Genomic DNA, 17,605 nt, shown 5'->3' on the forward strand with positions numbered 1-17,605 from the left:
TGTTTTGTCTTATCACATGATTCAAAACAGTTGGCTATAGGGTGGACAAACTAGTGTTTTTTTGACTGCATCAAGCTGGACAGGCCCAGCCTGGCAATCTGTAGATTTAGTCAAATGCCAAAGGGCTGCTGTGTAAGATGCCATGGACGGTCTATTTATTGGGCCTCTACTTAGTTCCTGTTTTGAAGCTCAGTCCAGACATGAAGTTAAAAGTAGTTGCAGCTTACTGAAACTTTGGCCCAACAATCCAAGCTATAGACCGTTATCTTTACCTACAGTAATTAGCGTAATCCTTTCTGAATCACATGCAAAAATTGAAGCTTGAAGCCAAGAAAATTTATAGCACTTTTGTATTTAGATTGTTCATCATTTGCAGCAGTCGCTTTCCCCAATGGAGCTTATAAGCTAAATTCCCATTCCCATCACATTCACACAACATGAGTTTGGTCAAAAGCCAGTTAATAACGCACTAGTATGTTTTTTGCATTTGTGATGAAACCAGCATATCCAGAAGAAGTCTGTGTGGACCAGAGAGAATATACTCTGTGGCTTGGAATTGAATTTAGGACCCTAACCCTGCAAGGCAGCAGTGTTATTATACTTTTATATAGTGCCACATATTCCACATTGCATAAGTGAGATTATACATTACTCACAACACTCCCTGCCTTGATGCAGTTTACAATCTAAGGTCCCTATTGCATTCACACACACTATGGTCAATCTTATAAGGAGCTAGTTAATCTACCTCTGTGTTTTTGAAGTTATATAAGTTAGTGATTAGCTGGACACAGGGAGAACATGTAAACTCCTTGTACATAGTGCCTTGGTGGAATCAAACTTGGGACCCCAGTGTTACAAGCAAACATGCTTAGAGTTTAATGAAAGGCTGCCCCTGGTGATCGTATTAATATGAACCCAAATGAGTTCTTTTTTTGCCAGTGTGTCTCATACATGTCCTGCAGCCCTCGTCTTCTCTTACAAGCCACAGGGTAATATTATCAAAGCTCCAAATGCATGCAGTCACATACACACAGCTCTGCCAACTGCTTGCAGATGGTTTTATAAAACTGTATTCATACAATTATATTTGCAGTTATTTTAGGCAATAGCAATCTACGAATTGTAATGACTTTTGTGATTCTCCTCCTGTTTCCATTTACTAGTATCATATTAGTTCTAGTCTAAGGTTGCTGCTCGAGATATTGGACTTCACCAAGCCAGCATAGTGCAAAGCATGCAATGGATAATTGCATTGTTGTACAAAAGTGTTGGAACTGAGAGAATAAAGCAAAAACAGGAGCTGAATAATGCATCTGCTGTCTTAATTCTTTGCACAGTAACAAAGGCTTCTCTGTAGTTTGCTCATGAATATATTTCTCATTGTAAAACAACTCATTTAGCACATTAGACATTGGTAGATTTTATTTCCTGTGAAATAATGAATTATTCTATGTCTTTGCATTCCTTGCAGTTTGCAGGGATTAAGTATATTATCCTTTTAATCTATGAAATTCATAATTATGGGTTTAAACTAAAAAGGCTACATCTTCAGTTAGTTTTAGAGGAACGTTCGTAATGCAATAATGACCATGAAATGCTGCTTTTCTGCTAATATCAATTGGGAAAGTTTTAGGTAAGGCTAATGCCCCTTGGAAAGATTAGTCCCCTGGGCTGCTGATCGCACCCCCCCTCCGACTTTCCGAAGGTAAGTATGATGTACGCGCACATGGGCGGGAGGGTGTTGGGCAGGTGGGCCCTGCACCCCCTAGTCCGACCCTGGTGAGCAACTAATCTCTCTGAAAAGCCTTTCCACCAGCAACAAAAGAATTTCTGGTAGAAAAGGGCCCGGCGTTACGTAAAATTTGTTGGGGCATTAGCCTAAAAATTTTTTTTATCTTCCACCCATGTATCAGTGCAGGGTGTACACAATTATCTCTTCTACTACTTTACTAATGCTTTAATGTCATAGATGAAAAACAGAAATTATGGTATATTTTTCTTGTCCTTTAAGCTGTTAATTTTACCAAATGTCCTCACTAAGGTAATTTTTAGGTAATCCTACTTTTTTTTTAAAAAAAAACCCTATTGCAAACATGCAGGCTACAGAGGGTTAAATCCTTAGTGTTCCAGGAGAGAATACAAGGACTGTCCTGGAACAAGTTGTATCAGCAGTTGTTCACTAAACTGCAGTATTCAGGTACCTGATGCAGCAACTTATAGTCTTTCCATTCCTTTGTTTTAGATTCCCTAGATGAGTTTTTTGAATATGAAGCAGAGGATTTCCTGGTATACCTAGCTTTGCTGATTACAGAAGGACGAACACCAGAACATTCTGTCAAAGGCAGGACAGAAGGTCCCCATTGCCCTCCAGCACAGTTAAGCCAACCTGCACCCAATAAGCATGAATGCAGTGATAAATTGGCACAGGTAAGTTAAACATGCCATGACACATTTCTGCGAATCCATATAAACCTTGTATGCCTCAGTTTGAGTAGGAATTTTTTAACTCTTATGCCGTCTCACTGTTCAGAGCATATTACACTGTGGTCAATTGTATGAAGCTATTTTTTTTTTTTAATTAGTTTTTTCTTTTTGTTGTTTTTAGTAGGCTTACTTGTAAATGTAAGTGGCCATACTGCTACAGTGCTGTAACAGGTATTAAGTAAACACTTAATGCTTTTAAATTGCAGTCACCCAAAAAGGGGTGTAAAGGAAAATAACAAATCGCCAGTTGGAAAACATAAGTGTCACTTCACCCAAACTTTCCTTGCGAGGAAATTTTGGCCGCTTCAGAAAGCTGAAGCAATGTATGTTTTCCTACCACCTATTTACATTCTCACCAGTAGGAAAGCATTTGAGGAGGTTAGTTGCCAGCAGATTAATTGCAGGGTGACTAATCTCATGTACCATCGGCCTTAGGCTACTGCCACACGATGCGTATGGCGTATATTTTTGGCAAGCCGAAAAACGCTTGCTGAAAATACGCACCATACGCTTCTACCTTTGCCTGCACCTGAATGAATGGAATACACTCTGGTGCAGGCATAAGTAGCAGATATGCAAAGTCTCGCGTTTTTAGGCCTGCACCTGAGCATATTCCATTCATTCGGGTGTAGGCACAGTTAGGAGCGTATGGCGTGTATTTTCGGGAAAGATTTAATATTCTTGATTTAATATTTTGAGCCAATTTAATAACATGTAACCACAGTGGTTGCCTATAGTTTGATCTTTGCCTTTATTTTTTAACTTGTAGTAGACTGTTCAAGTGGTTGAACAGTTAAACTGCAATGAGCAACAGCACTCTGGTCCCATTAGCTTATTAATGTGCTCCAATGTTTTGGCTTAAAGGACTGTCATAAGCCCAAAAAATTGCCTGGGAGCAAAATGCCTGACAAATTTGTCTGTAATTTATGTCTTCTATAAGTATCTTGTTCCTGTGAGGTACTTAAATCACATGCACAGCTGTCTTGCTGAGAAGTATTGGGGTACTGTGTATTGATGTATATTATAAAGATCGGACTGCTTGGTTGTACTAGCTCTTTTTTTCATTTGGCTTTCAGTGCCGAGAAGCTAGAAAAACTAGGTCTGAAGTTGCCTTTCTGTGGAGAAATAACATTCCCATCATGGTTGAGGTGATGCTGTTACCGGATTGTTGCTATAGTGATGAAGGAGCAAACACAGACGGGAATGATTTAAATGATCCTGCACTGAAGCAAGATGCCCTGCTGCTGGAGAGGTGGACTCTGGAGCCTGTGCCCAGACAGTATGTTTCCATCTTAAAGTAAACTGTGTGCTAATGGCACATCTTGTTTGTCAATTGTAGGAGCCTGTTTATAACTATTCCATCATAAACTTCTATATATACCACATACGTATACATACAGGTATATCTATTATATGGAATGTTTGGGACTTGGGGTTTTCCAGATATGGGTATTTCTGTAATTTAGAACAGTGCACCTTAAGGCTACTAAAAATATTTATTTAAAAAATTTATTTTTTGCCATCTGTATGGATTTATGCTATCTTAATTATCATCAGGTACAATGATTACAAAAGGTACCAAAGATTTGTTTGTTTAAATAGGACGCTATAGGAAACAACAAGGCAGTTTTTCAGAATAATAGGTTTCCAGACAGTATTGGGCTAAAGGTGAGCCTCGACTTTAAAGTGATTCAGTTGGCAAAACCTCCAGTTGGTGACTCGCTGGCTGTTGCTCCCCTACAAAACCCAGTACATATGGTCTTCTTACGCTGCTGCTGTAAGTTGCAGATGGAGAGTTGTACTATAAGTCAATTTTCCCTTTACCTGTACTAGATACAATTTTTAGGTACTGATAAAGAGAATGCTATTTTATTCAGTTGGCTATGCTAAAATTATAGTGACATGGTTGAGTAAAAATGTGCTTACATTCTTGACTATTCTCACTAGTACAGGATTCTACTTTAAAACTATGCAGATTAGCACATGATCCAACACTGACGCTATTCAGATTAGTACAGTATCTAGCACTGAGCTTGTTTACTAATTTGCTTTCAACATAATATCTTTCTCACATACTAGTAAGGTTAGTTAAAATGCAGATCAATGATTTTACACTATTTTAGAGATGACGACAAATATTTACAATACACTGGGGAAAGAAATTGAGTAGGCAAGACTAAGAAAGCTAAAAAAATCTTTGCAAGCAAAATTATAAATTTAATTATATAATAATTATTCCATGAAAAGCTAGGTTTAAAGACTGTCTTTTGTGTGTTTTATCTTTTGCTTCCTTACACTTTGATTTATTTCTTGCTTTTACACCTTTTAGAAGCGGAGATCGATTCATAGAAGAAAAGACTCTACTTTTGGCTGTTCGTTCCTTTGTTTTCTTTTCTCAGCTGAGCGCCTGGCTTAGTGTGTCCCATGGAGCTGTGCCACGCAACATTCTTTACCGGTAAGCTGGCAACTCTATTACCATGTGTGCTTGCGAGAAACCATGTTACCATGTATTATGCTTCAAGAAAAAAGTGCCTGTTGAAGTGTACGTTCCAATTAATATAAAATGCTCAAATTAAAGTTTGTTTTTTTTTGTTTTTTTTTACAATGACCTCATACCATACCCCCTGATCCATCTATCCTTTACCCCTTCTGGTTTCTTAAAGGCTCATTTCCCACACTAGCATTTTAGTTGCTATGTTCCTCTTTGGGTGAACATCAGAAAGCTAATTTTTATGTGTTATTTATGTGTTAAAACTTCAAAAACTGCGAATGTAAAATACACCATCCAAAAGCTGTCAAGGTCATGTAGAATTTCTGTCAATGGGAGTTTACCTATGCAAATTATAACATTCTATGTTTAATTTGTGGTTTTAGAGGTTTTCTGGGATTTTTTTGTTGGTAAGCGCAAGAAAATTCAAGGTTTTCTTTTCATTCCGCATCTTAATTAGTGTCTTTTATAAGCAGATCTTTTAAGAAATGACTAGACATTTGTGGTTTTAGTGGAAATATGTTTATTTGTGGTTTAAATAAAAAAAAAAAAAAAAAACTCTAAAACCACTCAAATTAGAATGTTGATAAATGTGCCTCCATGTTTAAGGTCAGTTTCTCTTCACCAGAGTTTTGTAGGTAGTTGGAGAGAACCAATATGCTCCTGCTCCTAAGCTAGTATAACTATTTTGGCTGTCAAGATTATTTTTTGGGGTATAGTTGGATTAAGTATAATTATAGTGCCTAATTTTCAGTACAGAATCAGTTTCTGCTCTGGTACATAACTATCGGTAAATAAGCCCTAATATTTGAACATGTTTCCTGCAACACACCAAATCCTCAGGAGTGAATGAAAACATTTGTTAAAATGTGTTTACATTACCCATCAATTTATTTATTTTTTACAGTGTAAGTGCAGCTGATGAAGAGCTCAAATTAAATTTTTCCCATTCTCCAACTGAACATGTGTTCCCTGTACCCAACGTATCTCACAATGTGGCCTTGAAAGTCAGCGTACAGTCTTTGCCAAGACAATCCAGTTATCCAGTGTTGAACTGCAGCATTCACAGCAATCTTGGCTTTTACGAAAAGAAAATCCTACCGCGTGAGCACAGTGTTACCCAGCCACACAATTCCCAGGATAATGATCAGAATAGTGCTCCTGTTTCTCAGCATGCCTTCACCAAGCCGTCATGGAGTGTTGGGCCCGAAGGCTTACTGCATGCAAGGACAAATGTTAGCACAGATCTTAGTCTGCCTGTTAGAAACTCCAAGCTGCTTTCTACTGTTGATAAAGGATACAGTATAGGAACACCACCATCAAAACATCAGTGTTTCAGCATGACTGGTAACTATAAGGCAGCACCACAAGAACCTGTTAGAAATTTTAAATCATTTTCTTTGGTTGGAGTGCCATGCAGTCCCCAAGCTAGCCAAACCGTAGAAACCAATCCCTTGATAGGATCTTTAATTCAAGAACGTCAGGAGGTCATAGCAAGGATTGCACAGCATCTGTTACAGTGTGATCAAACATCATCACAAATAAACAGCCATTCTATAATAAATGAATTAAGCTCCATTAATGGCAAGATTAAGAACTCATCTGAAGATGAAAAATTCCAAAAGAAAAACAAAGAAAGCCCACCCATATGTACATCTACTTTAGCTTTGACTCTATCCACAGGTAACCAAATAAGTAACCTTAAAAAAGCACCTGATACTCCTATCAATTCCTCACGGCCTATCCTTGAATTTCATACCTCACCAAACCCACAAGCCAGACGGAAACTTATCCTTTTTGAATCCAATGAACATTTCTGCAACCCGTTTCAGTCTTCTGGTCAGTCGACAGTTCCATCGTCTAATAATGAAAATATTAACAAATTACCAGAAAAAAGAGATATTAAACAGAGTGAACATGGTGAAATATCTACCAGGACTGGTAATCAGTTATCTAACTCCTGCAATACAAATGACAGGCTTTGCACCAACACACAAATTGTTCCAGAGGATAAGAGCTGCACTGATTCCTTTCATAAACCACAGAAAGATAACCCTAAAATTTGTTCACAAAAAGTAGGTCACAGGAATGGACAAGCACAAGAGACTACATGCAGAGAAACAAGAAAATCTGACCACAGCAATCAGCTCCTTAGCATTGAAAATTGTATTAATAAGGACAGAGATAATATCCAGTACAAAGAACCCCAGGATAAACTGAAAAGCGTGCATGATGAGAATGAAGACCCAACAAACTGTGACTGCTTGGCACAAGGGCAAAGAAAGTGTAATGGGAACTGTTTACAAAGATCTGAGAGTTTGAAGAACACAGAACAAGTACGTATTTTTGGGGGGAATGGCACTTGAAATGCATGTTCTACCAAGGCCCACTTTTAAATAATTCATGGATTGATTACATTGAAAGGTTCCAGCTTTTCCTGTGACTTATCTGTACAGTGCCTGATGTTATTGCTTCCTGGCTCTAATGTACAGAATATGATGAGGAATCTTTGATTTCTTAGATCAAAGTCAGGCAACCCATTGTGCTGCAGATGTTGCACCACTATACCCTCACAGGCTGGTAGGGAAAGGGAGAGATGCAGGGACCTGTAGTTCTCAGGAACAAATTTGTCTTTGATGTGCAGATTTTTAATAATTAGCCAAAAGATGGTTATGATATTTGTATTCTGCAGAACTTTACAATTAGAATACAAAATGTTTACAAAAGATTTGTTTACTTGCTAGTATTCACAAGTACAGCCTCACCAAACTGCAGAGAATGATATAAAGAATTTAGAGAGCTACAAAATATCTTCATATCCTTATATCTTCGCAGACTTAATTTACTCTAATTTAATCTACTTGAACAATTTTTCATTGCATACGTAACAACTAATATTTGTTCCCATCCATAGTCTTAAGCTTTCCCGGGAGAGTGGAACAATTTCAGAAGCTCTTCTATGTGTGAATATGGAATATCTACTTTTTTTTTTTTTTATTAGTGTTAAACATATGTATTCAGATTTGCCCAAGTACAGTAACTTAGTAACTCAGTTAATTTTTCCCATCTTTTTTCAGCATGTTTCCGCTGTTACAGACACACATAATACCTCTCTGTCACTTGTTATTGGCATAAATAGAAAATGGCTGTCACTGGCAGTGATAGGAGGTTTTCAGCACTGAAGTTCCTAAATGTGTGTTTTCAGGTTTTAAACTGTTGTCAGTGATGACAGGTAGATTCTAATAATGTGAATGACAGCTTGCCTGTGGAGAAAAGTGTTTCTGTACTGGCTGAAATACACTGGTAGAAGGGCCCATATTGGTAATCTGTGGGATCTGACAAATGGCAGTGGGGCTTCTGTAAGGTGCCATAGGCAGTCACTATTTATTGGGCTGGTGGGGGGCTGTTTGGGCCTCTGTGTACTTGAAATGCCAGCACCTATTTTGATTCCCAGTCAGAGCTTTCCCACAGAGTAGCCAGTTGGTTGTTTCCCAGTTTTCCTCCCCCATAATACTACACTGAGTAACGTTCCCAAAATGTTGATGTGGTTATCATATCAACTGATACTTACACCTCCCTATAAAAATCCATAAAACATGTCAGTATTACTAAAATTGTGGAGACACCAACAGCTTTCTGCCAAAAAAGTACCCCAAGCCGGCCCCATAACAATGATACCTGCTCTTCAGGAAGGGGCCGAAGAGCTGAAGAAGCAGAACTATTTCCTTTGGTTGCACTGGGCTAGGGCTGACACAGAGCAATGTAACAGTATACAAACGAAGGGCCCGGCGTGCATCTTTCTCCCCACCCTGGCTGCCCACTTCTTTTGCCATGCCGAAACTGTCTACCATGCAGCAGACCCTGCAGCCCAGGCCCCTCTGTGGCTGCAATATGCTGTATGGTAGTTAGACCACTGCTGACACACATCTTTGGAATGTGTCAGTGTTGCTTAAAGCTTGCCATTCTTGCTTAGGTTTGGTGGGCTATACTGCCTATAGGCATGTATGTTGGGGCTATTTTGTAGTCTGTCCTACCATCGTCATGGATTGCAGTTGATCTGTTCAAATCTAGTTTTTTATCTGCCCATGCACATTGTCCTTGCATTTTGCATCAGCAGATGAGAAAGGAAAGAGCCACAGCTGCCATTATACAGGCTGTAAGAACAAACAGACAGAACAAGAAAACATGGCCATGTTTGGCTGTATGGTAGCCTTCTGCTCATCTCTTGTGCTTTAGAGCACTAATAAAAGCCACTGAAGTGCTATTATTTTTTTCAGACTGCTGGCACTGTCATGCTTTCTTTCACACAAGTAATTATATGACATGGTTAAATCGTTTTAATTGTTATTTAAAGGACCAATAACTTCAAGAAGTTAACTATTTTTTTTTTGCCAAGAATTGTCATATTTTATATGAGAATTTTTCATTTATAGTCCTGTAAAGAGCCATGCATGACATTTAAGCCCTGTTACTCTGCCTGTGTAAGGCTAATGGCGTTTTTTGTTTTTGCCAGGAGAACGGCAATTCCGCCTCCTGCTGCCTGTGTGTAAAAAAACGGACATGAATGGATTTCATACAGAAAATAAACTTGAGTGTTTTCTGGCACAAATCCATCCTATGCAGTGACAGGCAAATTATATTCATGATAGTGGGCAGCAACAGCTTTTTTTGCTATGGCATTGAAAACTAAATCCACTGGATTTGAGGCAGTATATTTGTTATTTTCTGTGGGGGGGTTTTGTCCTATTCAACTTGAATGGCTGCCTTTATGGCTGCACAGCATTATGTTTATATAAGTTATATAGTGTTTCTGAAGCATGTGCCATTTTTACCACTACAGTGTAATAGAGCATTATATTTAATTGGATATGAAATACTTATTTTGTGGTGTTACGAATCCTTTAACGAAAATTTTGTGACAAGGAGTAATTTTATAGAAACAGACTAATAGTTAATACTATTTTAGGTATTAAATAAATAACAGTATGTTGTTGAATTTTGCAGAAACCAATACAACTAAGACATTCTTGTACTTGGAAAAAGCAGACTTTTCGGTCTCTAGATGGAATTTCAACCAAGGCCTTTCACCCCCGCACTGGATTACCTTTACTCTCAAGTCCTGTAAGTTGGATATTTCATTAGTGGTACAAACCGTTTTATTTATTTTTTTTACTGATGGTGGTTATTCATTTTTTTGAATGATACATGCCAGGGTTTAGTTGCCTTCGATATCAATGTCCTTCCAATTTATTCCAAGATACTCCGATACTCCTGCCCCCCCCCCCCCATGGAAAAAGACTGTCAGTCAAAGAGGGATATCCCTAATATGTTATCTATATCTTCTTGACTCTGGCTATGTCTGGGATATATGCAGGCTCAAGTACTCCACGTGGTCTTCTACAGTCCAAGCTTTCTCATAAGTGTCCAAGAACCTTTAAAGAAAAAAAAAATAGTTCAATCTTCAATTGACCCTATGTCTGGTAAGCACAAGGGGGCACAAATATTATTAAACAATATGTCTTACAAACTAACTGATTCTGGGTATATCTGTACCAATATAAATCAGTGATCCAATAGAAAAGCAGTATCACTGTAACTGTGACTGCCATGTGGCAGCACTGTATGACGCTAAATACTGTAGCCTTTTGCTAGTAGCAGAAGTGGCACACTGAATGCTGAATGGGTAACACATTTAGCCTTTCAGTATTGCTACAGGATAGGGGATGAGTCAGCAGCCACATTGCATCGGCTAGCAAAATATTCTACTGTAGCTGACAAAACTAAATGTGGGTTGGCAAGCTGTCTGTTAAAATAGTAGTACGGCAGATTTTCTCATCTAAGTGGGTGTTCTATATTAAAATGAATACTTATCCACTCATTGCCATGTATTTTGTACTCTTTACAAACTCCATACATTTCCACCTCTTCCTCAGTAGGTTCACTATTTGGGGCTGATTCAAAGTACGATTTTGAATTCCAAATGGGTAAAATTTGGATTAGATACGATAATTTCTGATAATCGGAAATGTCATGAAAATGGTTATGAAAAAATCATATTAGTCATGATAATATCATATTGGCGATCCGAAGGTCAGAAAATTTTCGTATCCGAATGATCGTAAACAGCGGGAAAACCTTTCTGACTTTGATCCTTCTGTGCATGTTTTTGAAAGCCTCTCATGGCACTCTTTATGGATTAAATAAACTATGAACTTTTTTTATGAATACTACTAGCTGCTTCTTTTGACTTTCTGATGCATTGTGGATACGAGAATTGCCTGCCTGCTGTTTTTTCCTGTGTACTCTGCAGCTCCAACCTGGCCAAAGGAAAGTCACGATACTGAAGCTTGAATGAATCTGAAACTTTTGTCGCGACAAATATGATTTTGTTGCACTTTTTGTCTCAAAATATGGAAAAGTTGCAAAAAATACGCATAGTACTATTTTTTTGTATTTGGAAGCGATCGTACTTTGATAAATGGGCCCCTTAGTCTTTAAATGGGGAAAAATTCCTAATTTATCAGTTTACAATACATGGATACCAAACACCTGCACCTTACTCAGGGAGGCAGGATAGAAAGGGAACCTACAAATTCTTATGATTGTGCTTGCTGCAAACAATAAACAGTTACATGCCATACTTTCACTGTTATCACTGTGTTTCTGCAAAATGGATGCTTAAAAAAATTTAAGTTGAGCAATATTCCTGATATGCCTATTTGCACATTATACCTTGAGTGGGGACACTATCCTATTGTACTGTAATATTGTACTCTAACAACCATGTATTTATTCACAATGTATTTTGGCTGTTTGCTTGTGCAAGAATTTTAAAGGATGAAAGCATTTTGTTATTTTGCCTAGGTTCCACAAAGAAAAACACAGTCAGGGTATTTTGATCTGGACAATTCATTACTGAAACTTAAAGGTTTATCCACACAGAGGTATTTCTTCTTTTACAAATGTTTGTCAAATGATTTTGCCCTGTTTAGTGAGAAAAACATTTTCATAGAACTAGGAAATGTTCTGCTACATTGGCAGAAGCGCCAATGGGAGCTGGTAATATAAGGCTTTGCTTTTCAGCATTTTCATGTGAATATTTCAGAATTTAGTAATGTAAAGGATAATAATCTTATGCTAGCACCGTATAACAATGAATGTTTCAGCACCTTTTCATAACCGTGGAAGAATTTATTTGCAACTTTTATATTTTAGTATCTTTGATGCCGTTTTATCGAATAGAAAAAGTAAATCTTGTGTCTCTTGAATATATTGTTGATATTTGAAACCGTTTGTGAATGATGATACATTGTTTATATTAAATATACATTTTTAAGAAGTGAAGCTATCTACATAACCCAAGAGTACATAATAAACAGGTACACTTTCCCTTTAACAGACAGCATGTAAATGGGTTCACAGATGAAGACACCGTAGCCACAAACAAACAGCTCAGCTCCAGTGCACCACCTGCCCCATGCCTCAGCCTACTGGGGAACTTTGAGGTAATCTCTAATTGATTTTTATTCTCATTTTATGTTTAAGATTAAAAATGTAAATATATGGGCATTTTTTTTGCCTTGTGTATGAAATCAAAGCTGGACTAACAGCAAAATGAGATTTAAAAAGTTGACTAAAGTTGCTCCAAGTTCATGTATTTATTGCTGTTGATTTTTGAATCTTACATGACCTTATAAATCAAAAATAGTTAGAAATATGTACAATGCAGTCTGTGTGTCCTTGCAGGTGTTTTGTCTGATGCAAACGGAGTGCAAGGATACACATGATAAAATGTCCTGTTACATTGTGTGCTACTGTGTCTCTTTATTAGCTCAAAGAAAATGTATAAATATTGATTAATCTCTGTGTTCTTTCCAGGAATCTGTGCTGAATTATCGCTTTGAGCCACTGGGTGTAGTTGAGGGTTTTACAGCAGAAGTTGGAGCAAGTGGAATATTCTGTCCGACACACATGACCCTGCCTGTCAAAGTGTCTTTCTATAGTGTTTCAGATGACAATGCTCCCTCACCATACATGGTAAGGCTCTCACAGTCAACTGTAAATGACTATAAACGATATAACTAAAATCTTTAGTTGGTTACACTGATGTTGGCTATCTAGAAGTCAGCAGATGCCATAAGCATGCTTGTCAGACATTAGCACCTGTTTAGTGTATGATTGACCCATTGTCTAACTTTATACAGTACAGCTGTACAGCTTTATGTAAAGTCTGTGTAGACTTTGCATATTATTAGCACGTACCAGTTTATAAGGTATACATTAAGTTACTAAATACAGCGCTCTTTTTCTGCAGAGAAAAATGAAGGTATGCTTTTGTATATGTATGTATTTATGTATGTATTTCTTTATTTAAATAGCACTATGTATACTAATTCATTAATTTTGCATTAAAATGTGTGCTGTAATGTCAAATGGGGTGTAATAATTCTTTACATGTAAATATTTTTTAAAAATTCAGTTTAGATTAGCCTGTGTAATATAAATAGACTTCAATTATAAACCAAATATAACTGTATAGTTTAAGCTTAAATATAAAATTAGCTCTCCTGCTAAACAGATAACCAAAGAATGTCAAATACTGCAGTATACTTATACACATAAATTGCTAATTTATGACATATTGAAATAATTTGACCTCAGATATAAATTCTAGTTTACATTTTTTCCTAATAAAATATAAATAATTTTAGCATTTCTGACACTTATCTCCCAAAACTAGGGAACGTATATCCCAGCCCAGATAATGCCATTTCTGTCTGGGGACAGATCCCTGCTTTAAAAAAAAAAAAAAAAAAAAAAAAAAAGGCTTAAGCTTCACTGGATCCATACAGAAGTCCTGGTATTAATAATTATATTTTGTATGTAAATGTTCATTAAATGAGTGCATATATATACATTACACACATATATATCTCTTTCAATATTAGGGTAATATAACACTGGAGTCTCTTGGCAAGAGAGGTTATCGCATACCTCCTTCTGGAACCATACAAGTGGTAGGTACATTTCTTTATAGAGACTTGAGAGTGACTACCTACTCATTTATATTTAGGAGACTATTTACTGGGATTTTGTTCTGATGTTTCCTTTGTTGAAGTCACTAAATTTTTTAATATATTCTTCTCAGACCTTATTCAATCCAAACAAAACTGTGGTGAAGATGTTTGTTGTGAAATATGACCTGAGAGACATGCCAGCCAACCACCAGACATTCCTGCGGCAGAGGACGTTTTCTGTTCCCGTAAGGCGAGAAACCAAGGGAGCAGTCACTGAGAATGGTCTGAAGGCTGAAGACAGGACGTTACGCTACCTCATTCACCTGAGGTATTTTGCCCCTTTCTTTATTGGTAATCCAGTAAAACCTCAGTTTTATGTTTCCTGATTATAAGTTTTCCTTAATTTTTTTTTTTTTTTTTGTAACTTAGATTTTTATTGGTGTTTTATACACCGTAATTATAACAGGCATTCAAAAGGTCAGTAGTAGCAATGTTACAGTACAATCAGATGATTCAACTGAGTTGACCATATCTCAAAGTACATGGCAGGCCTGTTTATCAACATTCCTCATTGATCAGGTGGACTAGGTTATCTTGAGTTGGTAGTAATTAGATTAGTTTAGAAATAACTGTTGTAATTGCCAGTCATAAAAAGAAAAAATAAATGGGGGGAGGAAGAAACATGGGGGGGAATTTGGGTCCCTTGGGGGAGAGGGGGAGAGTTGGTTGTGGGTCAGGTAAAAGGGTTAATCCTGTATGGGGTATGCCCTTGTGCTGGTTATATAGTAGTTCCATCTAGACCAGACCTTCTCCCATTGTTTGCATCGGTTTTCCTTAATTTTTATACTTTGTTATCCCACCATTTTTTTTTTTTCTAGTCCCCTGAAAAATTTAGAATTTGGTTTCTACTGTATAAGGGAAAATGCAGTTTCCATTTTTTTATCTATGAAGTACCTGTAGACGTTTGATTTACTACAGATTGTCAGTTATATAGGCAAACCCACCTATTATTTATTTATTTATTTTCTAATTTTTCATTAAATTGGCTATTATTTATTCTATTTAGAAATGCGTATTGTTAAGAAATTGTAAGGCCTTTTTTGCAACATAAACGATTATCCTTTGTTCTATTTGGCGTTAAACTATTTTAATTTGCTATGTAAATCACTTGTTGAATGATATTTTAATCATAATAAAAAAAAAATCAATAGCAATTTTATCATGAATTGTGAGGTTAATGAAGAAGTGTGTGTGTGTGTGTGTGTGTGTGTGTGTGTGTGAAGTAAGTTGTATATTACATAGGACCTTTTAAAGCCTAATTGAAAAAGATTCTTTTGTGTGTTTTTTTTTTATTATTAACTTTAATTATCCTTTAATAAGGTAGTCTCTCTAGTTCAGTAAATTAATTTATACATTTAACAGATATACAAAGCAATATTAAGTGCTTAAACACAAACCAGAAAAAGCTTTTAACGGACCAACTAGATGGACTGTTTTCTGCTTATAAAACAGTGTGTTTTTTTGGCAATAATATCAGAAACAGAATAGTATCAGTGAAAAACAGTAGTGTTATACCTAATATATATTATACCTTATATTCCAGATATAACAGTAGCTGTCACAGCTGCACAAATACACACGTTTATTTTTTATACTACATAATACCATTTATGAACTGACCTTTAGATCCTCTTTAGTACACATTAATTATTTTTCAAGTTACCATATTAACCAGAATTTCAGGCCGTGCAGGGACTTCCTTATGAGAAGTCATCAAAACTCTTATCTATGACCAGGAAGCAGAGCTAATACTGTAATTCATTTATCTGACATGTGAAGTTCTTTTAGGGCTCTGGCACACGGGGAGATTAGTCGCCCGCGGAAAAACTCCCTGTTCGCGGGCGACTAATCTCCCCGAGTTGCCTACCCCTGCCATCCCACCGGCGAACATGTAAGTCGTCGGCGGGATGGCAGACGCGGTGGCGCGATTTCGCGTAAATCGCTGAAAAAGACTCGTGAGTCTTTTTCGGCGATTTCCCAAAATCACCCCGCCGCGTCTGCCATCCCGCCGGCAACTTACTTGTTCGCCGGTGGGATGGCAGGGGTAGGCAACTCGGGGAGATTAGTAGCCCGCGAACAGGGAGTTTTGCCGCGGGCGACTAATCTCAACGTGTGCCAGAGCCCTTAGGCTTTATAATGATTGAGCATATAATTACCTATTGGGGTTATTTCATTTGCTCTGTTTGGTCTGTGGTGTCTCTTTCCAGGCTATAAGCAAACTTGCAAGATTATTCAATGTTGTTGCTTTTCTGCAAGTTTCCTGTTTATCCACTTTTCACTGGCAACTCCCCAGTGATGCCATGAATCTCCTTAGCCTGTCGGGCCATGCACCATTTACTAACTTGCTCTCTTATTATAACACAACTGGCTACAATGACGTCAAGTAATTGGTAAGGAACCAGAAAATGTGAGAATCTTCAATGAAAACCCTTTATAGAAGGTAGAGTAAACTATACAATGGGAAAAAAATATGCATTTATAAGAAGAAGTTCTTTATATGTTTTAGTGATCTATATTTAAGGATTTATTTGTTGTACTCTATAACTGAGATTATTTTTTAACACAATTAGGTTCCAGAGTTCCAAGTCTGGCAAGATCTACCTCCACAGAGACGTAAGACTTCTCTTCTCCCGAAAGTCAATGGAAGTTGACAGCGGTGCAGCATATGAGTTGAAATCTTACATAGAAACACCAACAAACCCTCAGTATTCACCCAGATGCTGATGGAATGGCAGAAGAGAGAATCTTTTGGCTCTAGAATAAAACTGGCTTGTACAGAGATAAGCTGAGACTGTGGCCTGAGAAAGTAACTCCTACAACAATGGACCAGCTCCAGACATTTTCTTAAATGAACTTCATTGTATTTAATGTAGACTGGAAATAAAAAGTCCTAATCCATTTTTTTTCTACTATGTAATACCACTTGATTGGTTGTGTGCTGCATTATCAATTCTTCCTGTTAGTTTAGTGTTTACACATTTTTATTTTATTTTCTTTATTTAATATTTAATGTTTCATTTACTACACAAGTGATTGTTTGCCTCAGTGTTCTAATGTAGCACAAAGCCTATGTAAAATTATACAATGTATTTTTGACAGTAATATTGAAATCTAAAATATATTCAAGTCTCTAATCAAGTGTGTCTGTATTTCTGACGATTGCTAACATGCAACAACTAATGTTTTGACCCCTTAAACTTCATAAGAGGTGAATGTGAACTTTTGTAAGTTTGCATCAAATAGGTTTAACCCAGCTATTATCTTATATAGGTTTGAAATGTATTTCTGCATTATAATCAACTTTGAAAGAGAGCTAAACCCTAAAAATCAATATGGCTAGAAATGCCATATTTTTTAGGAGCTGTTGGAAATTAAAAAGCAAAAAATGCACGTCCTAGAAGCTGATGCTACAGGAATGATTATTAAATTCTCATGCTAATTGCACAGGTTTCCGACATCAGCCTTCTATCATAACATTATATTCTATATATATAGGTATGGGATCCGTTATCCAGAAAGTTCCAAATTACGGACAAGCCATCTCCTATTGACT

At 37.0% G+C, this 17,605-nt stretch overlaps 1 protein-coding gene across 2 annotated transcripts in view; it reads left to right on the forward strand.

The window, feature by feature from the left end:
• The window catches only part of fam214a (family with sequence similarity 214 member A), a 29,073-nt gene extending 11,883 nt beyond the window's left edge, over nt 1-17,190 (forward strand). For both annotated transcript variants that reach the window (NM_001015702.1, XM_012958953.3), the window contains 11 exon segments: nt 2,246-2,430; nt 3,564-3,766; nt 4,817-4,942; nt 5,883-7,311; nt 9,980-10,096; nt 11,840-11,919; nt 12,375-12,480; nt 12,854-13,012; nt 13,924-13,992; nt 14,124-14,320; nt 16,623-17,190. In NM_001015702.1, coding sequence (NP_001015702.1) covers nt 2,246-2,430; nt 3,564-3,766; nt 4,817-4,942; nt 5,883-7,311; nt 9,980-10,096; nt 11,840-11,919; nt 12,375-12,480; nt 12,854-13,012; nt 13,924-13,992; nt 14,124-14,320; nt 16,623-16,776 — 2,825 coding nt within the window. In that variant the 3' untranslated portion in view covers nt 16,777-17,190.
• Nucleotides 17,191-17,605: the final 415 nt, after the last annotated feature.

This window comes from Xenopus tropicalis, chromosome 3, assembly GCF_000004195.4.
Source record: "Xenopus tropicalis strain Nigerian chromosome 3, UCB_Xtro_10.0, whole genome shotgun sequence".
In the NCBI taxonomy this organism is placed as follows: domain Eukaryota; kingdom Metazoa; phylum Chordata; class Amphibia; order Anura; family Pipidae; genus Xenopus; species Xenopus tropicalis.